The 24597-nt window shown below is 41.0% G+C and overlaps 2 protein-coding genes across 2 annotated transcripts; one reads left to right on the top strand and one right to left on the bottom strand.

The window, feature by feature from the left end:
* Nucleotides 1-9613: 9613 nt before the first annotated feature.
* On the bottom strand, nt 9614-17522 carry ppm1g (protein phosphatase, Mg2+/Mn2+ dependent, 1G). Its single transcript, XM_035628251.2, has 14 exons — nt 17362-17522; nt 16932-17068; nt 16114-16183; nt 15737-15822; nt 15374-15503; nt 15121-15232; nt 14394-14599; nt 13984-14165; nt 13757-13888; nt 13536-13638; nt 12849-12980; nt 12526-12655; nt 12224-12323; nt 9614-11679 (listed from the first exon to the last, which is right to left on the bottom strand). The coding sequence occupies exons 2-14, from the start codon at nt 17040-17042 to the stop codon at nt 11482-11484; spliced, it is 1692 nt and encodes a 563-aa protein (XP_035484144.1). The 5' UTR covers nt 17043-17068; nt 17362-17522; the 3' UTR covers nt 9614-11481.
* An 831-nt stretch (nt 17523-18353) lies between these two features.
* On the top strand, nt 18354-20094 carry mis12 (MIS12 kinetochore complex component). Its single transcript, XM_035628252.2, has 2 exons — nt 18354-18792; nt 19716-20094. Exons 1-2 carry the CDS (start codon nt 18373-18375, stop codon nt 19983-19985), a joined length of 690 nt encoding a protein of 229 aa, XP_035484145.2. The 5' UTR covers nt 18354-18372; the 3' UTR covers nt 19986-20094.
* Nucleotides 20095-24597: the final 4503 nt, after the last annotated feature.

The raw sequence follows: 24597 nt of genomic DNA, 5'->3' as shown, positions 1-24597 counted from the left end.
CACAGAAAATAGTTTAAAACCACACGACAATCTAATCAAAGAATATTGCATTGTAATTCATTATTCGGATGTTGTTTATCAAATTAGTGTTTTATTATTAGGGTGATATTCAGATATGAAGAAGGGAAAGGAAGAAAAGCGGATGGAAAATCTGAGAAAAAGGTGTAACCAACAGGATATGTCTACTTTTCGTGAAATGTTACAATCATGTTAACTCAAACAAACATAAAATGAAAGCTAGTTCACAAGGCATTGGTTTTAGGCCCAGATCCAGATAATTCTATAATTTTATAGCCTTTCTCGTTTCTCGTGTGTGTGTGTGTGTGTGTGTGTGTGTGTGTGTGTGTGTGTGTGTGTGTGTCTGGCACCTCAAACATAAAGTTTGAGGGGCCAGAGTGACATCAGTGCTGACTCATAATGAGTTGAAATACAATCTCCTCTCTCCTAACAAGCTGTAACCCCAATCAATGTGTGTGTAGACAGCTGCTGTGTGTGTGTGTGTGTGTGTGTGTGTGTGTGTGTGTGTGTGTGTGTGTGTGTGTGCGTGCGCGCGTGTGTGTGTGTGTGTGTGCATGCGTGTGTGTTCACAGTTAAAGTGAAGAAAAGAACATTTGATTATGACAGATGGGGAAGACAGAGAAAAACACCACCAAATAAATAATCTTATGGAAAGTGACAGTTATAAAGGGGTGATACAACATGCAAAGCACTGCCTGTCAGACTGGGACGCTGATTTATTTCTCTATTTATTTTATTTTTTACAGTTATTTTATGTCCTGGAGGTTTAAAAATACACCAGTTTAATCCACAGATCTTCTACCTCTAACATCAGACAGTGAAAGTGTAACTTCCCTCCATTCGATGGAGACCTGACCACCACACGGAACCATTTCCTTCCCTTCCTTATCGTTTGTCTTTCCTTTTCTGTATTTCCCTGTCAAACACATTCTCTCCTTCTCTCTCTCTTCCATCATCTTTCACCGTTTATTCACACCACCTTCTCTCTCTTCATCTTGAATAATCTAGTGACGAAGTGTTTGTTTTCGTGTGTGTGCTGTGTTTGCGATTGCACGTGTTTTTTTGCAGGTGTGTTCAAAGTTCACCTAGCGTGTCATGTGGAATTTACACAGTCTAGAAACAGTGTGACACATATAGTCTGCTCTCCCACAGCTCCCTCTCTCTCTCCTCCTCTGCCCACATCTCTCCTGTGGACGTTGCTCAATCACATTCCTGTAAAGTGAATAGATGCACCAGTATTTCAAATTTCTCTTGCTAAGTGTAAACAGGATAGGTGATTTTTTTGAGTACGTTTGATCGGACTTTGGCAAATTTATTTAATTTTCATAATATCATTGGGGAAAATTGTGTCAGCAGAGCTGCGTCCCAATTCATGAGTTGCAACCGCCACAGGACTGTCTATTCGCACTACGAAGGCCACATCTTCATAGCATTTACATGCTCATGGAGTTTTTGTTCCATTAAACCTTTGTGTGATTAAGGTTTAGTAGGTTGTGGAGTGAACAGAGCTGTCCAGTTCAACTTGTATGCGCTCAAGTTAGCCGTGTTTTATTCAGTCTGGAAAAAGTCGTAATTTATACAAAATTTGCTGCAATTTAATCCTGCTCAAAATAGCTTGGCGCAACAGATGACGGTCGAGGGGAAGCCGTTACACAACGAAGAGGTTGTCTAAGATCAGGCCGTCGTTATTATAGAAGTTCTGCGTTGCCATGACCATAATCTTCAAGAGAATGTCCAAAAGCCAGACTCTGGATCACCCACCACATTCATTACAGTTCAAAAGAAAAACCATAGGCAGCTCCCCAAAGGTGAAGCCAATCTTGGTCTTGATTGGCTGCAGTATAAGTCATAAACCCCGCCTCCTCCACGTCAGTGGATGGGACATGGACCAAACTATAAAGTCAAGAGCAATGTTTTACACATTTTTCTCAAAGATGGTTTCTGTCAATGAAAGTAGTTCTTGTCACACCGAGGTCAGGATCAAGACTCACAAAGTGGACGTGCACGTGCGGCTCCTCCGCTGTGGTAAAATGGCAGGTGTGTAGTATTGAATTAAGAGTTTAGTATTATCACAAAAAGATTATTAGATGGACTAGATAAACTGTAGCCATGACATTGATTAAATCAAATTTAATTTAACAAAAGTAAATAAGATTTTGTTGTTGTAAAAATGTTTTAATTCACATTGATGAATTGCTCACTTCACAACAGAGAGAAAGTAGAGAAGTCCGACACACACACACACACACACACACACACACACACACACAAAAGCACACTTCTGGGAAACAGGGATTAGTAACTGATATTGAAAGGTGGCAGACGGCAGCCTTCCTCCCTCCGTGGCCTCTTAAACCAGATGTAACCAGCTGGCACACACACACACACACACACACACACACACACACACACACACACACACCCACACACACACACACACACACACACACACACACACACACACACACACACGCACAGCGCCCATTGAGTGGCTCGTGGCCAGAACTTTTGTCCTTTTCTCTACTGTGTGAGGTGGCATATAATGGAAAGGGAGAGAGGGTGTGTGTGCGTGTGTGTTCGGGGGGTGGGCGTAACTTTAGAGAGTTCAAAGACGCTGCTTCAATGTATTTCTGTGGTCAATGAGTGTCTGTGGTAGAGGACCCTGAAGGTCTTTCACTGGGAGACTGTTCATCTTGCATTACATTTCACATCAGCTGCTTAGATTAAACATTTGAATCTTTACCTTGATATCAGAATATCAGACCAGAAAACCATGGTCCTGTTTCACAAAAATAACAACCAGTCAGACATTATCACCTCAAATGCAGGTCAAATGAGAGGACTGTCAGAAAAAGGGATGAAATATAAAAGTGTGCTTGTATTTTTTTAAGTAAGGACAGATTAATAAATGTGTTTGTTTAAACCCAAACAGACAGTGGGGGAAGTGTGTGTGTGTGTGTGTGTGTGAGTGTGTGTGTGTGTGTGTGTGTGTGTGTGTGTGTGTGTGTGTGTGTGTGTGTGTGTGTGTGATGTTGAAGTAACTGTGGGGAGTCAGGTTCATCAGATAGACACCATGAGTCATGGGAGGCTCATCCAGAAAGTAGAGGGAGGATGATTCACCAGTTTCTGTAGAAAATGTTCTTAGTTTGGATCAATGTAGAAACACCACGGATGACGATGTGGTTCTGTTCACCATTTAAGCCCAGACCAAAACTTCACTCCAGCTATTCGGTGAATTGATCATTCATTTTGTACCGACATTGACGGTCTCCAGGTGACGAATCATCACGACCTTGGTGACCATCTGACTTTTGTGTGAATCTGTGCCACATGACGTCGACACTGGAAGCTCTCGGGGAAAAGTCACTTTTCATCAGTTGGATAGATTGCCATCAAATCTGATATTCTAGATATCTACATTTAATCAATATAAATGTATGAGCATTGTATTGTACACTGTGGAAACAGATTCTGCTACTTACTTTATAGTTCTGTAATAATATTCCACAGATTTTAGACTTTAGTGCATTTGTGACAGTGTGTGTTGGAGCTTGGGAGAGATTTGATCTTTCCAGTTAATATCACATCTCTTGTGTCTCGTTCTCTCTCTCTCTCTCTGCCTCGTTTACACATAAGCATTGAAGAGATGTTATTGTTAGTTTTCTCGGTTGAATAATTATCACCAGCGATGTCAGACCAGCAGTCATGAGATATTAGGCATCTGTTCATGTGAATTAGACACAATATAAACTGCAGAGCTTGTGTTGCTCTCACAGTCACAAGACGATACAGCTGTGGGGAGAAGAAAGCTTTCCTCAATCACAAGATCCGTTAAGACTCTTCTATTTGCAGTTGGAGAATTTGTCTTTCATTGATCAGTATTTGTTGAAAGCTGTGTTCTTGTTGCAGTTGTTTTTACCAGTTTTGAGAAAACACGTCCCACATTGCAAAAAGCTCCTGTTGAACACAGGAAACTTTATTACCGCAGGAAGAAACAGTCCATCTCTGAAATAATACACATGACAACCAAACAGCAGCTCTTTGACAGAAGGCAGACGTGGGTGACAGGGAGCACTATCTCTGTCCACAGTCCAGACATGGGCTCAGTAATGATGAGACAGTAAATATCCTCAGTGTGGAAGCTCATAGTGACTCCACAATAATGTATATATTAGGTCATGATAGACTTAATCCTTAACATAAACTATTGTATGCAATGTTATGGTGTTATTAACTGTGGGTTTACAGTTTTTTGTATTTTCACTGGAAGAATTTAAAATGCTATATGTTTTTCCCCCCAGAACCCCATGTGACCTTCTCCGTGACTGAGTAAATAAAAGAGATAAATGAAGTTGAAAGGCAAAAAAAAACCATGACAGGAAGACGTGTCAACATGATTTAAGGGTCAGATGGAAAGAAAACAGTATAAACTTTTAGAGACAAATGAAAAGAAGCATGAAAAACAATCCTCTGTCCTTCTCCAACGAACAGAGGTTGTGTTCAGCCAGATTTACAAAAGATTTCTAATAGTGGACAGTTCTCACAATAAAAAAAGATCTGCAAAATATCTGTAGAGATTTCTCAATCCACTTCTCAATCATAGTCCACAAAAAAATATTTCCCAGTCATATTTTGCAAACTCCTGATTGACCACACTGCAGCCATCTCAGTCCGGAAGCGTGTCTTGGTTTGCACACATTATGATGCTTTCTCCACTTAGCACGTGTCACTGCTCTCGTCCATTGTGACCATTATGAATCCAAACTGACCGCAGACTGGGATGGAAACTAAATTTTAATGAATGTTTAATACTCAAAGGATAGATTTGTAGGTGGAGTATCACGTTAAGATCCGGTGTGATCAGCTTATATACCATGTGCACAACTTTAAAACCAAAGATTACTTTTAAAACTTCAAACAACTTGCCAACACTTCAGCCCCCACATGAAAGACAAATCCAAACACTCATACAATAACAACAGCATTTTCAGGTGCCATTAATTTCTTTTGTTTACTACTGTACTGTTAGGATCATCTTTGTAGTGTACTTAACTGTTGGAAAGAGGAAATGGTTTTTGTGAGAAAAAGAAGATAAAAAAAAACAGAAAACAGCAGAGGAGAGAAAGAATTTATTTTTGTGGGAAAAAGGGAAAATATGCCTGATAAACATGGAAACTTCAGGGAGACTCAGGAGGTGAATGTGAGGTTGAGAAAGACTGAGAGTGAAAAATGTACGGTGATGTAAGAGCAGCAGTATGTCCGCTGATCAGACAGCTGCTTGTTTCCACTTCGCTCTTATCGTTGACCACACCCAGTGTGTGTGTGTGTGCGTGTGTGTGATTATACTGTACATACTGACGTTTCATATGTATAGTTCCTCCACGCACACGTGTGTGTTTGTACAGGTGTGTTAGTGAATGATCAGCTCTGTTTGAGTGTGTTCCTGGTCTTGGAACGCGTTGCCCTGATGAACCCTGATGTTATTGACTATGTTTATATTAATTGCATATTTGTACCAACAGATTTTAAGTCTGCACAGATGTGCAATCACATGCACAGTATTTGTGTCTGCATGTGTGCTGACCCGTGCGTGTTTGTGTATTGCCGTGACTAAGACCATTGTGTTTTGAATAAACTCTGTGCTGACGGTGTGCAAAATTCTACTTCTTCCTTTGTGGATGACCATAAAAAGATACAAAATTTGACGTGGATGCTAGAGCTATTGTATGACAGAATGACCGGATGGACACTTAATAGAGAGATAACAAGTGATGCATGGATGTAGTGAAATTTGTTGAAAGATGGAAGACAAGAGCAGCAAATGAGAGACAAGTTGAAGGGAATAAAACAGAAAGGAAATATCAGAAGACTGAGAGGAGGGGAGAAGAGAGCGTGGAAGGAAGCGACAGTGGGTGGAGAAGAACAATGACATGAATGGAACAACAGAGGTGGAAAGGAAAAGAAGAAAGGATGTGGGCAGTTTTCCTGTTTTTCTACATCATACTTTTTTGCAACATGCTTAGCCTGGTGCTAATGAATTACAGATGAAGAACACACACACACACACACACACGCTAACACACACACACACACACACACACACACACACACACACTCTCTCTCACACACACACACACACACACACAGGAAATATGAAGATGTCACCGTCAGCTGTTCTGTTGCTGGCAGGATGTACCAGCATGTCAGCTCCAGACACATCCTATAGTGTGTGTGTGTGTGTGTGTGTGTGTGTGTGTGTGTGTGTGTTTGTCCCTGTGCCTGATACATGGTTAAAGGGTCATGCTGATTACAGGAGGGTCTTGACATATGTGTGCTCTTGTACCTCTATCTTGGTAAGGACCAGTTTTCAGTTTCAGCGAGGATGTTTTTGGAAATTTGGGATATTTTGTCTCATCCTCACTTCCTCAAAGCCCAAGGCTTTTTATGTTTTATAGTTGAAGCTAAAATGTTTGTGTTTTGATGGCCTAGTGGTTGAGGCGCTAACTACATACTGCAACATTCTTCTTTGTCATTTACTCTCGCCTATCTGATAAAGGCATGAAATAAATCAGGTTAAGATTACGGTTGGATTTAGTCATGTAGTTATGATCGTTTGAGTAAGAAAATCCATTATGTCAGTGAGAGTCCTGACAAGTATTGAAGTTTGTGAGTTCTGTGGATTCGGTGTTCAAGTTGACGACGGAAGAAAAATTAAATAATTAAATATTTCCTGCCCTTGCAACATCTATTTCAAGGAAAATGTTGGCCTTCTACTGGGCCTCTCGGGGAAGCCTGTTCCCTGAGCCATCTTATAATTATAATCTATATTTGTTAAAACAATATTGGAGGTACTGTCAATGAATATAACATTAGTAGTAGCAATGAGAGGTGTGTGGCTAGGAAAAAGAGCTATGGTAAGCAATTCTTATATTGTATGGTAAGCTATTATCTAAACAACTTCTGTGATCACTCTCTGTGTGAGACAGAGACATTTCAATATGCAGTTTTAGGAGTGAGGGCTTAAGATCGAAAAAAAGACTGCGTGAAAGTCTTTATGAAAGCTTACAGTGTCCAACTACAACCTGCTATTGTGGTCTAGCTTTTTTATACAGAACCTGTTGGCTAGACGACACACACACACATACACACACACACGCACACACACACACGCACACGCACACACACACTGTTTTATATGTACAGGTCTCCTGTGGTTCTGCTCCACCGCCATCAGTCAAGTTTAAGAGTCTGGAGACAGAGGCGACTCCCCCTACACATACAGTGGGACAAGGCCACCATTGACCTCAATAGTAGTGGCCCTTTAGAAAAATTCTTTTACAGTTACCGCAGTGAAAATTCAGCCTGGAACAGCTTCCTACAGTGGGAGGAGAATTGTGTCAACTTGTCTTCCATTTAGAAATCAATATATTATTTGTATTAAATGGTGTTCAGTAACCAAAATCAACGGATGCTGCTGTGGATATGGTGCAGAAGGACACATGGTTCTTATTTTAGGGATAGATATCTGACCAAAAACAGAGCAGAGTCATTTTAATCATATTCATTATAAATCCAAGGACAAACAGTCACATTCACACACATACACAAAGGCTATTTTTGCCCCTCTGTAACACAAGAACAAACACCCATAACTAATGAACTTTGCATGCACACACACGCACACACACACACACACCACATAAACCACTAATCTACACTATGAGAAAAAAAACAACAACATCCTGCCCGTAAAAGACAGGAACAAAATGTATGTATTCTGGTGTGTGTGTGTGTGTGTGTGTGTGTGTGTGTGTGTGTGTGTGTCTGTCTGCCTTGACATTTTTAGATTCCAAGGACAGTGTGTGTTTCCTCTCTTGCTTTCTATTGTTCCTGCAGCAACAGTGATCCTCTGGGAGGTAGAGCAACCGCCACCGCTGTAGAGCAGCAGCCAATGACAGGGCAGGACAGAGAGGCCCCCGGGGCTGATGGGAACTAAAGTCTGTCCCCTTTCGCTGTGCTGTTTCCATGGAGTTTTAAAATATAACTAACCCTCTGCACCGTCATGAGATGGACTGTGATCATGTGCCGTGGACGGCAAACAGGAGGTGAATGTAATGAGGCCTGGTTACAGGTGTGTGTACAGTGTAAATCAAGGAGTTCAGCAGCTGTACTCTCTGGCTGGGATGAAATCTTATCTTTACTATATTATCTTGTGGGATACTAAAACAGTATATTGTATTGCCTGCCCTAAATATCTTTGCTGCCACCTGCAGGGATTCCTGTGATCCTACATCCTCAGAGTCGAAACGTCTCTGAAGGCAGCGCACTGTTTATTTCAGAGGGAAAAATGCTCCACCATGAGGCACATCTGTGGCTTAACGTAAAAACTACTGGATGATGCTGGATGCAGGATTGATAGCACCCTCCAAATGAACTGTAATATCTATGATGATCATGGTGAAAATGTATGTTTCAACCTGAGTGGCCATATTTTGATTTTGACGGTTCATTCAACATTTTAGCTTCCCTTGTGTACAGACTGTTCTTGAAATGTTACCATGTTACATACTTCACAGTGTACAGTAGCTTCACCCAACTTCAACATATGATCAGCCTGATCATATAGGCAGATGACAGACAGGAGGCCGCCCACAACCTCTGCAAGAGATTTCTCCCTGTCAAGAGCTAGTTTTTTTCTCTCCAGTCGCCAAGTGCTGCTCATTGTGGGAAATGTTAGGTTCGTCTCATATTGTGAGGTTGTGACCTTTATAGGTAAAGTGCCTTGAGATAACTGACCTGTATTGAGGTGAACCATGTTTTATCCTTGTGAAGCACTTTGTGACTGGTGTCTGTGAAAGGTGCTATATAAATAAAGATGACTAACTCACTAACATAACAGGTGAAAGCATTTAATTAGCTACCTGCTCTCATCCTCACATGAACAAATAGAAAATCAAATCCCTGCCCAGCTTTTAAAGATGCCATAATCTTTGCCTCCCATCTCAAAATTAATATGTATGTGTAATGTGGTTTGTACAGCGATTGTTAATTAAATTTCTGTTGTGTAAAGAGGACATGTTGGACCGACAACGGGACAAAAGAAAACCTCATAATATGTCAATTTTAACCTCAGAGGAAAACAAGGGTGCTCAAGTTTCCAGTCGGTCAAAGTGAACTCAGAGCAGTTCAGAATTGTGATGTCTTGTTTTTGACAGATGCACTTTGCCATGCTTGGTCACTGCTGTGCTTTGAACTGCTACACACTGTTGCTTTGAGAAGAGGGATAACATTAAAAGTAGTTAGTAGAATTATTACATATCCATAACAGGCTGTGGCAACTTTGTCATGTCGCAATATGAAGTTAATAATTCAAGAACACATTCACTGAACTGTGTTGACATGCATTCATCTCATGTGGAATTTAAATTATTTTTTCACAATTAATGGAGCACATTGTGAAGGAAATGTTTTTTTGTCACTTCAACATAAATCTCACTTTTTGAAAAACAATTTCACAATATAAAAAAAACTTCCCCCAAACCTGTGTTAACAAAAAGGCACTGGTGAATTTAAGAAAAACACAGGAATGCATTTGTCTAATTATTTAAAAAAATGTATTTGTATGTACTTACATACTGGTGTCAAAAGAGTATGCACCAAAAATGTCACATTGACTCACAATTACAAAGAAAAATCATTTTCTTTATCTTCAGTTACAAGTATTGAAAAACTATGTACAGAAAAAAGGGCATGGTGATGAGATAGAACACTAGAAACAAACTAAACAGTCACACAACAAGGTTTTAAATGAGACTTCTGAAAATAAAGAGGCAAATCATCTACAGTTACACTGTCTTGGTGCTCTGAAATTCAAATTGTATTTCCACTCAAAAGAATGACCGTGTGCATCCTCTCCACAGTCAAGATATTTTCAGACCGTGCTCACAAAATGGATTTTTTTTCTTTCAAACTGCCAGAGGATTGACTCATCAAAAAGGAAAAGATATGAACACTTGAGTGGAAATACGTTTTAAATAAAACACATGTTCAAGAGATAATCTTAAAAAGGTGTTACGAGGGAAACGGATGGAGAGTAAATGTGGTGGAGGCGAGCTCGTCCAGATCGACACCTCTCTCTGGAGAGACATATGCGCCTCCCGTCCGTTCCCCTGCCATCATCTCTCACAGATGAAAAGTTTACCCGTTCCCTAAACCCTGGCATCTTTTCACACAAAGACACAAAGTAGAAATCAAAAGAAAGGCAGGATAATGGTGAAGTATAGGGGTGTCATGTGACCAGCAAGACTAAAAAAAATTTCAATGGGCGCTAATGAAAAGAAATATATATATAAATGGCAAAGTAGAGCAACTGGACCCTTACATCCTTCAGTTCTTCTGAGGCGTGGAGCCAAACTGTGACTTAAACAAACTCCGGGTGAGCTGTCAACAACAGAGAGGAGGCCGAGGCTACATCCACACTAATATGTTTTCATTTCACTGATTGTTTTCATTCCAAAATGTCAATCCAGACAAGCGTTTATCTGCATATCAGAAACAAACTCCTTCCATTCTTACATTCACGTACAATGGGCATGTGCGTGCCAGCATGAACTGGAAGCATATTGTCGACTGCAGTTAATAGCTTAGTTGCAGTAAATACTACGAGTGAGAAGCAGCAATGGCAACAAAACGACCATGGATTTCTTAGCTTGGACAGTCGATGAGGTGGAACTGACAGTAAGGATTAGCCATCCATGTTGCATGCACCACTATAGGTTTTTGCCTTTTTCTTCAGCAAAAAGATTACGTGATAAGAGTGTGACCAATCGAAGGGGGAGTCTATGTTAAAGTAAGTTCCTACCAGACTTAAATGCAAACCCCCAGTTTTCAAACTAAAATGGGACCGGCGGTGTTTCCAAAGATTCTCTGGTTTGTGGGCTCAAAACATTTTTTGGAAGAAGTGATGCATTTCAAAATAAAACGTATTAGTTCGGATCTAGCCTGAAACGGGGCATTGACACATTCAGTGCAACACTAGACTAGCAGTTGCTGTGTCACGCTTTAAATGGGCTACAAAGGGAAGTAATATCATGTCAATCAATCAGTTTTTCCTCATGTTTCCTCAACACAATGCGTTGAGTACAAATTCACGGGAAGTGATGTTCTATTCAGTGTGCCAGTGAGCCTGCCTCCTCTGAATTTAAGAAGTTTAAGTGGGGCCAGCTTCTTTCCAATGACGTTAAACTAGAGAAACGACTGCAGGGGCTGTTAAAGGGAGACAAAAACTATACCGATGGCCGTAGTTCAGCTGATCTTTGAGCATACATATAGCATTTGTAATGTCTGTCTTAGGGGGAATTGTTTGTTTGTGAGGTATGGATTTAATTTTGAACAGAATGTGTCTCTGGTGTATCTGGGCTAGTCTGGGACCAGCTGCTGCCCGGCAACGTTTCTATTTTCCCTCTAGTCACTTTTAGCCTTTTTGCTGTTGTTTCCGTTGTCCTCCGGCTCCCCTTCTGCCTCCTCCTGGAGCTTCCTCTTCTTTGTGTCATCTGAGTGAGCAGGTGACGGGTGTGGCCGGAGGGTGATGATGATGCAGGTCATGTTGTCACATCCTGTCCCGTCTCCAGACGTGTCAGGGGCCAAACAGTGGTCCACCAGCTGTCAGGAAGACACAAGATATTTTAAATTAAAGATGCAAACTATGGGTGATATTTGAGAGTCAACTAGAGGCTACAAGTTAGATACAGAGTGCCTACAGCTATAAAAGAGTTAAATCAAAGACTTTTTAATACCAATTGAAATCAAATTCATGGCTAAACTTGGATAGCGTAGTTTATGTAGATAAACTAGTAGCAGGCGGGCTAGAAAAGCATTAGTTAAATAAATAAACTAAACCATGAATATACAAACGATGCAACACATCAAAACTAGTAATTCTCCCTCTTTGGTCTGGCAGAGTGGAGACCATAATGCTTTCATCCGAAAAGTAAGTAAGCACATTAACACAAGGTGTAACAGAATAAAAAGTTCAAGATGTAATTACTTTCTACACTGAGAATAACTTAAGAAAGTAAAGTCTATTTATTTGCATGTCCAACATACTGTTTTGATCATTTGTCTTTAAACCCAGTTACAGAAACTCAACTCCTGAGTGATGCACCAGTGTGGATTGTGAACACGTGTGTAACAAGAACTCTCTTACCTCCTCCACTATAGAGGAGAGGGGTCTGACTTTGCCACTCTGGTCTGGTTTGATCCTCTCGCTGATGAAGTCCACCACCTCCTGACTGCTTAGCACATTCCTGCTCGCACACAAACACACAGAGACAGAACAGGTTGGTGACAAAAGGACAAACCACCTCAAGCATATCAAGTGTAAATTGTCAGCTACCAAGAGTGTTTCAGTGATCAAGACTTTAGAACATTTATCAGCCTAACAAGTGTTAATAGTACAGAAGCTGAACACGGTACTGGGACTCAATTCTACCCACCACCTTTACTCACCAGATGCCGTCACAGGCGATGACCATGAAGTCGTGATCCCCGTTAAGTGTCAAAACTTTGACGTCCGGCATCGCAGAAATCATCTGCTCCTCTGGGGGCAGAGTCTTGTTCCTCTTATAGAAGTGGTCACCTGAGGAGCAGAGTGCACATAAAACAAATGTTAAAAAAAATTACAAATATGGCCACCTCAGAGGAGGAGAGCACATGCAACGGGGATTTAAACCTAAAACCAAAAATATAAATTTTGACCAAGTGCTGCCACTGAGTTTAATTCTGATGCTCCTCCCAAGATAAGTCTAAACGTCACACGCACTCTGCCATACCAATAGCTCTGGACAAGTTCAGTCCTCCGTTGACCCGTCCATCCATGGTGACCTTCCCTCCAGCGTTTTTGATGCGAGCCAGTTCCAGCTCGTCCTCTGGCTTGTGGTCGTATGACATGTCGACAGCTTTGCCTATAGCAAGAAAAGATTATGGCAAAGCTTTTAATTTATTAAAATTAATTAATTAATTAATCTGCTTCTTCACATTTCTGTGGCAACTTTGACTAATGACCAGAAAATAAATAGGAATTTAGAACATGCAATGGAAAGGAATTGTCTACACAATTCTCTTTAGCTAAACAAGATTAACATTTAATTAGATTTAAAGCATCCAAGTGACAGTGAAGTAAAACAAATGTTGTGCTCCTGCTGAAACTATATCTAAATGTGTTACATGCTTAGGAAAAAACCCAGTTCAGGTAAGTTCAAACTTAAGGTCACCCTGCATCCATGTCATTGCAGGGCGAAATTTTGTACAGGGAATAAAGAAGAAAAATAAGTAAATAAATAAAACAATAATTTTTTTTTTTGACGGTCCACTCATTGTCCTGGTTTGCTCGGGGCCGGTCCTGACCTCCCTGGGAAACTAAAGAAGATTCTGCTGGGGGGTCCCTCCAACCTGAACCGTGTGAAACAATTTTAACAACAACACATCTGTATGATAAATGTACACTGGTTCTAACTTACCGCGCTCAGACACCACACAGCGAGAGTCTCCAGCGTTGGCAACAATCAGCTGCTTCCCTCGGATCAGAGCCACGACAGCCGTGGTGCCGCTGTCTGATCCAGGCTACAAATATATTAAACAATTAAAACTTTAATGAGACCAACATTTGAAATACTATGTACGCAGTCTGCAGCAAAGTCATTCTGCTGATTTGTCAGTTGCACAGTCCCCGTGTACGCACCTCCTCCTTGCCATCCATTCCAGGTAGACACATTTCCTCCTCCTCTTCCTCCTCAGAGTCTTCCTCTCCCTCCTCTGAATCTTCCTCCTCTTCCATCTCACTGCTGTCCCCTTCTTCCTCATCGCTGCCATCCTAAAAAAGAAGAAGAAAAGTTTTTAGAATGCTTTCCAAAAAGAGAGTGAGCTTCCACAGCCAAGCAAAAATATATTCTGGGCTCCTGCTCTCACCTCTTCATCACTGCCCTCTTCTTCCTCTCCTTCCTCAGACTCCTCGCTGTCATCAAAGAACCGGGACTTTGAATCTCCTCCGGCCACGGAGGGCAGAGAGGAACAGGATGGACCTGCATCTCCTTCAACCTTACTGGCCTTTTCTTTTCCATTGGAGCTTCCTGAGTCTCCACATTCTGCCACTGTTGAGGAGAGGAACGGGCGACATGGGGTGTTTAACAAGAGGAAAGCGAGAGAGAAAAAATATCATAAACTTTAAGCGAATCCACTTCTACACACAAAGATTTCCTTAAATGCACATCAGCAGACTGAGATGTTTTTTAAACTTCATTGACACAATAAGTTTTTTCTTCTTTGGTCATCTTTTTGCAGAGAAAAATATTCTTGTAAAATACTTTATAGCTCTGTACCTGCACCGCTGCCTTCACCCCCTCCGGTTCTCCGGCAGGCCCGCAGCTTGGATCCACACGCCGCACCTTCACCTTCCTTCACCTTGCCGTTGCTCTCCTCCTCCTCCAATTCTCCGTTCAGCCCCTCCTTCTTCTTTTCTTCCCCACCATCTCCTTTGTCTCCTGAGGCCTCAGGGTGAGGGCAGCATGCCTTCTTAGCAGCCGCACTTAAAACAAAAAACAAAAGAGGAGTCAACAACGTCATTCAATTTTAAATGCTGGAAAACAGTGGACTCGCTGAGTTACAACATCCAGGATAGAGGTATCTGGTGTAGAAGAAGTCAATAAGCTCTAACACGATCAAACTCTTGATGGTCTGACAATCAAGGTGTGAATCTGCACTGGAACATTGGATTTTCACAAATTTGAACATTCTCAACCTCATGGCCCCAAAGTAATTAACACCATGTCAAATAAGCCATTGTTGTGACCAAAAAGCCGAGTGTCAACTCTGCAAACAGCAATTTGTTTATCACTGTTCAACAGTGAGCTTGTCTGTGTTAGGGTGCTCCCTCAACTTTGTGTTTTATACTGTAGAGTTGATATCAGAATTGGCACATTTTAATATGTTTGGTCTTATAATTACATTCAAATTATTTAATATGAGGCCAAAAGATAATCTACAGATAATGTGAACTCTCCACTTAACTGCCACAAATTTCAAGTCCCTTTCAAGTTTGTTGACTACCTCATGGCAGCAGCATGTTTGACGGCGTTGCGGTTCTGGCCGTAGCGTACCAGCAGCTCCTCTATGGTCATCGTGGCCTCCTCATGGAGCAACGCTGCCTCCTCTGTCTCCACTGAAAGCAAAGCAGAAATACGGAATAACTCAGTACTTATTGTTCAATTACTTGTTTCTTAGTATATCTTGTTGAACTGGATATTCCTGATTATGATCCTTACAACTGATACCACATAAATGTTATAAACTGTGTACTTACAATCATCCTCCTCTGCCACCTTCTTGGTGGGCGGCTCCTCTGTGGGTCGCCCAGCGATCTGGACTAGCTCCTTGATGACATCCTCAGTGGTTATTTTGCCGTCAATGGCCAAGAAGGCATCTTCCAGTGCCTGGAAACAACAAACAGAAATGTGAGTCAGTCAAAGTCAAGTGGCACAGTGTAACCTTGGCTTTACGATTAACGAGATTCATGTTGGAGGTTGGTTCAGAGTGTGTTCTGAATGTGTCAGATTCTAATCCCACCCATGAACTGCGACTGTGTCAGAGTAGAGCAGCACCCCTCTGGTCAGAGGATCAAACTTGTTTAAGATTAATCGAAGCTGTGACTTCTACAGCATCTCACCTTTTGCAGTTTGCCGTCTTTGTAGGTCTTCTGCTCCTTGATTATGTCAGGAAGGTACTTTGAACAGTACAGAGCCACCTCTTCCCCTAAATGGGAACAACAGGTTGTAAAATGCCTCAGGGTGTGTGCGTGTACTCAGAGGTGTGCAAAGCAAACAAAATACAGAGACACATTGAAACACTTTAAGATGAGTGTATTTGGCTATGGAAAAATAATCAAAATTTCCCTGGCTGGTGTTTATGAAATAAGTTTTGTGAACAGTGTGCATTGTACCCTGCCAATGTTATGAACACTGTTAAATGTTTGGCAAATAAATGCCTCAAAATGCTACAATATCGCTGCATTATACTATAAATAGCACAGTATGTGTATGTTACCTCCATGTCCGTCATACACAGCGAACATGGCAGTCTCCTCGTCAAACTCTGGAATACAATTGTGAGCATCCTGTGACAAAATAAAGACAGCATCTACAAATTAGTACAATAGCGTAGTTATCAAAGTTTACTTCTGGTGTTGGAAAAAATCAACTTGTACATTTAGGAAAAGTGAGTGAGGGAATAAGACGACAAAAAAGGGACCCCTGAATTTTATCTTCAATCATTTGTGTCACAAAATAACATACAATTCTGTGGTCAAGCAACAAAGTTTCTGTTCTCGAGCTTATCATTGCACAAGTTCGTAACCGTCTTTGGACATATTTACTCACATGCGTGCATTTATCAACCAAATGATATGCATTGTTATTCTGTCGATATGTGATGTATTACATCCAGTTGGCTCATACATAATAAGACCATACATCTGATTTTCTGGTCAGAAGTTACTTGACAAAACATGAGATCTTCAAAGGGTGCAATAAAGTACTTTTCTTCACAAGAAGAGTCACACATCAGTAACATCTACTGGACTCTGTCTGCGTGAAGATGGTGTAAACACGCTGGGGAGGAATTATCGATTTCAACACATCACTGCAGCTGATGCCGAGAGAAGCTGCTCTCTGAGTGTGGTGGACTCTCGCTGCACTCGGGGCGACATCAACTAGCTGCATGCAAACAAAGCCTGCACGCAGAAAAGTCTCACGTCTCATGCATCCCGCCATTTACAACTCGAGACGTAATGTTCTGCTCGACGCGCTCAGGACACACGGCGGCAACATGGTTGTCTCTGGTCCGGTCTTTTTTTTCCGCCTTACCTCCATGGAGATGCGCCAGCCTTGCATGGCAGAGTAGCCATAGCTCATGTTGCTGTTGCCGCCATCGGAAGAGGTCTTGGTCGTGTTAGGCTGCGACAGATAAGCCCCCATGGTTATCGGATTGTGTGGCTTTACACCTAAAGAGAGGACGACACAATAGAAGCATCACATTATAGAGAGGCACACGCCACACTGAACATGTTGTAGATGGACCGCATTTATATAACTAGCCTGGCTAGTCACAGTTGCTAGCTAGCTAACGTTAGCGACACCACAACAAAAAGTAGACGCATCAGCAGCTAGCTAACATCACGGAGCTAACGGCGGCGAACCCGGCTAAACTTCCAGGGACCGCAGCCTCTGCCCGCGCCCGGCGAGCGGCCGCGCAGATGGACAGACACCACACAATCGCCGCCGACGGTGGATTTACCTGTTGTGAAGGAGCAGGATGAACTTATGAACGGGTCCCGAAGAGAGAGATTCTCATAGGAAGGACCGCACGTGTGGGAGCAGGAGCCGCTATCAACACAGTCAGACCGAGAGGAGCATCAGCCGAGCAGGAAGCAGCGCGCTCGCGCATGTCCCTTTCCACCCAACGAGGGGGCGTGTCCGAGCCGTGCGTCTGACGTCATGGTGTGGCGAGCGAGGGAACGATTTAAAAAGACTAGTCCCTAGTGGTGGACAGTAACTAATAACTGTAGTTAGGTAGAGATTTGAGGTACGTTTACTGTACTTGTGTGTATTCACTCAATGCTACTTTATATTTTCACTGCACTACATTTCAGAGGGGGAAAGAACAACATAAACAATAACCACAATTTTTTTTTACTAGTGTACAGTAGTTAAGTAAAGGTACTCTACATGCTGTCTGTGCTTGGCAGTTATTACCTGACAGCCTATTCTTCTGTGCCATTAAACTCAAAACTACTAAAAATGCATATTCCTTAATTACCATGAAAGTAGGCACAGCACTTTGGATAGAATATAGTTATTTTGATAGATAGATAGATAGATAAGATAGATAGATAGATACATAGATAGATAGATCACTTTACCCAAAAGTGCAAGACTCAAAACAACATAAACATTCATCAAATAGGCATAAAACAGCTTCAAGTGTTTTTTTGTTCTGTTTTTTTATTATAATAAATTCAGGGAGTAAGGTTTAGTATGAACAGGTGAGTTTTCAGTCTGTGACGGAAGCATTGAACTTTATTAATCCCCGGGGAAATTAATTTATCACAGCAGTCATACAGTAAGTTTGATTTCGGTTGATTCCATATAATAAGATTTACAATAATTTTGATTAAAGTTGTTAACCCATTACTATTTATTCTCGACCTAGACTCCCCACCGGTTGGGGGCGGTAATGAGCCATTTCGTTGAAAAAAACATCCTACGACGTCACAAGAGGTAGAAGAACAAACGTCATTGATTCGACATGGCGCGGGAAGCGCGGGAAGAGATGCTCATGGATGTCGGCGGAGAAGTGGACGCGGAGGCAGACAGTCTTCCCCCGTCCTCTTTGAAACTGTACGAGGCGCAGTTCTTCGGCTTCACCCCGCAGACCTGCATGCTGCGGGTCTACGGCGCCTTCCAGGACTGCCTGTGTGACATCCTGCCCGTAGTGGAGAAGGTGTGTGTGAGGCAGCTGAGCAAAGGCGGGTCGGACGCGGCCGAGGAGCTGCTCCGGACCCGGGCCCGCGAGTGCAGCCGCAAGCTGCAGCAGTTCCTCGAAGACCGCTTCAAGCAGCTCTCGGAGCGGATGGAGGCGCTGCTGGTCAACCGCTGCCTCTCCGTGCCGCCCAACGTCCTGCTGCCCGAAGACCAGTCACACAACAACTTCCCCCAAGACCTACAGGTGAGAGGAGGGGGAGGGGGAGGAGGGGACTGCACCGTGCATGTGTTCAACAGCCTGAGGTGATGTCTTCAGATGTCTTTTTCTGTGACCAGACCAAAATTCCCAAAAGATATAGTTTACTATCATGTTAAGGCGTCAAATCTTCAATTTTTTTTAGAGGATGTTACAAAAGATATTTGGAATTTTTGTCCCCCAAAAAAGACTACATCAATTATCAAAATAGTGGCTGATATATTTTCTGACCATTGATTAATCAACTAATCATTGCAGCATCAGGTTGTTGGTTGAATGTGTATCGGAGCCAGACTGATAATGATTAATTGGGTATAAAGATATGTTGGCCAACTTTAGGCTTTGCAGATATATCAATATATATATACATACTGTATGCCAGTTGAAGAAGTAAATGTCTGTACAGAAATGCAAAAGGCGTGTTCATGTTTTATGGAGATGGCTCAGTTGTCAACACATGACCAACGTAAAAAGTCAGTCACATGATATCAGGTTTTTTGGGGGGTCTCCATCCACTGATGAAGACTGTCAGATGTGGTTGAAATGAACATTAGAGTTCATCACTTAATGGTCATAAAATTATCAAAAACAATTATCTTGAAGGTCAACATACTAATTTACTATTGGCTGATATATATTGGATGTTTTCCCCCTAAACTCTCAGGTACTAATATTGGTGTCATCTTAAAAAATCCCCAAATTGACACATTGCAACTATTTTTGGATTATTTATGTCTGTTGCTCCATTTTGGGTGGTTCTGTAAATATATTGATTGGATTTTGTTTCATTTTACTGTGCAGTCATTATGAGGTGAGATTTATTTCTACAGTTTTCTCATGTCTGCAGTTGTCATAGCAAAACGGGATTGAAGTAGAGTATAATGGTTTGACTGTGGTCCTTCTTCATCCAGGAGGTGCTGAGGCTGGAGTCGTCCCTGACAGACCTGCAGAGAGCCTATGAAGCAGAGGTGTGTGCCAGACAAGCCCTGCTTGGCGAGCTGGAGGAGCAGAAGGAGGTGCAGAAGCAGCTGGATGGGATCCTGACGTGGGTCAGGGAGCTGCAGGCAGCCTGGGTGAAGGAAGGTAACGGCAACTTTAGTGAAAGTTTCCGACTGGTAATGGAGTCGGTAAAGAAACTGCAGGAGGCTGTCGGAGAGGTCTACAAGAAAGCTCCTCACTGAACTGAATTCATATTTTTTTCTATTTTGTAACATACATTTCTCCAGAACTTTAGTAGTGTGTTGTTTTTTTTCTCATCCTTTAATCTAAATAATAAAAAAGATCATTTTATTTCTGTCAGTTCAGCTGATTTATTCTTAAAAGTCGATACTACATGTATATGTACATACCTTCTCTTACCTTCCTCTTTACCGCTGTGTAACATGTGGACATAATGATATCAACTCTCTACATTATATGATAATGCAGCTCCATTTTCTGTTATCTTCTTAACTTTATTTGTAACTCAAAGGTGGTTGTATTTGTTACAATGTCATTTCACTGGATTGTATTATGTTGTTGAGGTATTCAAGTTAGAAGAAGCAGAGGTTGACAGCAGAGGGCGCTCTTGGCATTTAACGCCCTTCAGCCTGACATCCACCTGTGGATGGATTGAGGATGGAGAGCATTGTCTCCGTAAGTAGGCACAAGTACATTTACAATTCCGGAGAAATTAGTGTTAGAAAAGCTAATACAAATTGTCTAATTATTTTCATTTATTTCACCATCATATTTTTAATTATTATAATAAAATGAGTACTTTACTGCACTCACTAAGCCATGCACTGTGCAAGATCAATTTGGGTTTTTATGTTATGAATATCAATACAACATTATCAGTTTATAACATAACTATTATAGCTAATAAAGCTGCAACAATGACTTAGTTGAGTGTAACTATTGTGATAATGAAAATATAATTTATAATTATTAAGCAAAAATGACAAACATTTACCGATTCAATATTCACAAATGTGACAATTTGATTTGTTTCTTTGTCATAAATGATCGTGTTTGGGTTTTGTATAATTTTATACTATTTATGACATGTTCATAGCCAAAACTATTTAGTGTAATTAAGGAAGTAAAAATAGATGAATCAATAATGAAAACAGTATCAGTTATATTCACATATTAGTTGTAGTCCTGTTAGAAACTGTAGAAAATTCTATATTTTTTATTAATATTAATCAGTTTACTGTTTATAAAATGTGCCATGTGCATTGTAACCGTTAGGGGGCAGCGCATACTTCAATTATATTTGACTTCACTGGCACACTGTTATTTCTTTACTGTTACTTCTTTTTCCACAAAAAATGAAAATAATGCTTCTGTGCTTCTGGACCACTACATGGATTAGACTGGAAAATCTACTGCTATATGAAATAAATTCCCTTTGCCATTTGTAATATGATGCATTGCAAAACTTCACCCCGAAATATTTTCATATTAATACTACAAGGCGACTGCAGCAGAGTCACACTGTGGAGTTATAACTGCTGAGCAGCAACTCTAGACTTAATCATTTGTTAGAGACTGTTATTTGTGGCTGAACCTTTTGACTGGTAAGCATTTTTTACTCTCAAGGCTCAGATCTAGATATAGTTGGTAAAAATATATTTACAAAGGACTGAAATTAAAATTTTAATGATGTGGAATCAAAGGATGATGATCTGTGACTGTGTCTAAACTCTGGGGGCAAGTGAAAAGAGCCAAAACAAAACAAAAAGCCAGATGAGGGTGTGTGTTTCTGTAGCCGGAGCTGTGATTGGTATCGCTGATGTCAGATTTACAGCCACACCAACAACAATTGCAACAGAGAGAAAGTACATAAACAACAACAGGTCCAGTGTCAACGGTAAACATTTGTTTAAACATTCCTACAACGTGTGTGTGTGTGTGTGTGTGTGTGTGTGTGTGTGTGTGTGTGTGTGTGTGTGTGTGTGTGTGTGTGTGTGTGTGTGTGTGTGTGTGTGTGTGTGTGTGTGTGTGTGTGTGTGTGTGTGTGTGTGTGTGTGTGTGTGTGTGTGTGTGTGTGTGTCCCCTTAGTACTTGCCTGTTGTGATAGCCTTGAGGAATGGCCAGTCCAGATGGAGAGGTGTGAGGACTAGTCATTGTTTCTGTTTGTGTGTGTTTTAATTTGGTATTTAGACCCGGACTGGCAGGGCTGTGACCAAACCATTTCCTCCAGGAACTTGTCAAATACAGTTTCAAAGAGAATCTGTTTTGTTTCTAGCCGTTTGAAATTGAGCGAAAGGATAGAAACACAATAATAATCTTATATGAACAATGACACAAACAAAGATATCATATTTCTCATTTTCTTATGCCATCGCAATAAAAAAAACTAATCCTGGAGTGTTGGTCTGTGGTTTCTATGACCAAGCTGTTTTGAATAGAAGGCTTCAACATGGATATAAAACATGAAACAGGCTTTGTGTTATGACACTATTGTGACACTATGCATGTATGACTGTTGCCACAAATTGAGAACAGAAAGTTGAAAAAACTAATAATATGAGACAATCAATAAATAGAAGCAAACATGCTTTGTAATACCCACCATATAATATACAAACAAGATGACTGGTGTCATTAGTAGTTGACTTTGTCCCTAATATATAGGTAGATTCTCAGGGGGAATTGTCTTCTATTGACATGGATTCAAAACTTGCCCAGTTTACTGTTGGTTTGACCGATATGAGACATATTGTGGAATTTGATATGACGAGTACAAAAGCATGGAACTGCAGAGTTGTCACAGTTACAACGTGGAGATTTCTCTCTTGAAATTTCCTGCTCAGAACCTCCTCCACTGTTTGTACCTTGACATCGTGTGTTGTATTTAAAACTGCCCTCTTGATTTGAGTGTGTGTGATATCTTCTAAACCCTGTAAAAGATGTTGTCAAACACTACAAGCACACATCTGTATACAGCTGGCTGTACGTCCGGATGCTGCTGGCAGAGGGAGAAAACAGAGTAGTGTGAAGGGAGAAGAAGCATCTAATTAGCAAGAGAGAGCCAAACAGGTGTCAGCGAGTGTGTTTAAAAAGTGAGTGTGTTTGAATTTGAGGGGAGGAGAGAAAAGAATTGAGATAGAAGGTCGTGGAGGGAAGTGTCCTCGTTTTACAGCAGAGTCTCAAGCTTTCACGCTGCTGCTCTAAACAGCTTTTGCACTGAGGCTACATCCACACTGAGCTGTTGATCTGAGAGTTCTGTTTACACGTGAAACCAACGTGTGTCCACATTAGCTTTTTCAGGTTGATTTTATCTGCTCGCACAGAGAACAAAACATAATACAAGAAAAAATGTCTAAATCTCTTCCTTTGTCTCCCATTTCGGTTGGTAACTCCTAAAAAAACTGTGGATCACAGCCAACATGGTGAAACTCCTGTTCTTTCCATTCATCATCTCAACACTTGTTCACTTATTACTCTGTTTCTCTTATCAAACAACTGAGTATAAAGTAGGATTGTATGGTAAAAGCATCTTAAATACTCTACCTAATGTAAAGCTGCAAATAAGCATATTAATTAAGCAACTTGTTGATCAACAAAAAATTTATTAATTAATTAAACTTCTTGAAAAGATATCACTTTCTTTAAGTCTGTTAACAAGCAAAAAGTAAAAGAATCAAATTGGAGGATTTCTGCTTTTATGTGTTATACCACTAGAATTGTATTTATCTTTATAATATCTTCCGACTTGGTCCAACAAAACATTGGATCAACTTAAGGTTCACTGACTGATCCAAAGAATAATGAATTATTGTGGAAACAATCTTTAGCTGCGGCTTTAAAACAGGTGTCTCCTGTGCTGCGGACACATCAATCAGATCATAACTGTATGATCTGTAAGTCATCTGACAATCTAAACTTTAGATGCAGGTTGTGGAATAATCATCATCTGTGACATGAGTGATCACAGCAGAAACAGGAAGTCGTCTTCTTTACTTTACTGAAACACTGATCTGATCAGACATGAAGCCTCAGTATGATTCTGACAAAACAAGCTCAACTCATGGTCCACTCCACTTACTTGCTACTGCCAGAGCTTTGAGGCACATTTCTGTTTTTGTTTCTCAGTAGATGAAGTTTTCCTAGTTGCCACCATGTGATATAAGTATGGATCTTCAGTTAACTTTGGACAACTTGAAATTGAACAAAGTCTTTCTAAACATTGTTTGAAACATTATTAGGCCTTTACATCATACTTTTTCAGTAGTTTCAGTTTACATAAAGCTAAGTTTGGCTTAATGTGGAATGTGAATAAAAAGCCACATTTTTTTAAAGTTGTATTTTCAGATTTAGCAAGCCTAGTGCGGATATAGTGTGAAAGTGTGTGTGTTGTGTAAAAGGGTTCTTTCTTGTTGGTAATACAGTGTACAGTACATGTATTCATAAGTGGATCTGTGCGTGTCAGTGAATGTGTGCCTATAATGTGTGTGAGTGTCTGTGGGATTATGGGTGAACTTAGTGTGTAGTTGCGTGAGTTCATGTGTGTACCTGTTGGAATTTGTGACCAATCTGTGTAGTGTATGAGCATGTGAATCTATATGTGTGTGTGTGTGTGTGTGTGAGAGTGAAGACAGCATATGGACAGTGCCCTCCCTTCCTGTTGAGAGGGGAACAACGTGGCTCTCTGTGAAACACAGCTTGACCTCTGACCTCTTAGGATCACACAAAGAGAGAGAGAACACACACACAATCATGAACCTAGATACCCATGTACGCAGATATACATCCACCCTCAGCCAGCCAGCTGTCCTCACCGACTGACTGTCCCACACAGAG

The sequence above is a fragment of the Scophthalmus maximus genome, chromosome 4, assembly GCF_022379125.1.
Source record: "Scophthalmus maximus strain ysfricsl-2021 chromosome 4, ASM2237912v1, whole genome shotgun sequence".
NCBI classification, from domain to species: Eukaryota; Metazoa; Chordata; class Actinopteri; order Pleuronectiformes; family Scophthalmidae; genus Scophthalmus; species Scophthalmus maximus.
This window is presented reverse-complemented; position numbering and strand designations above follow the sequence as displayed.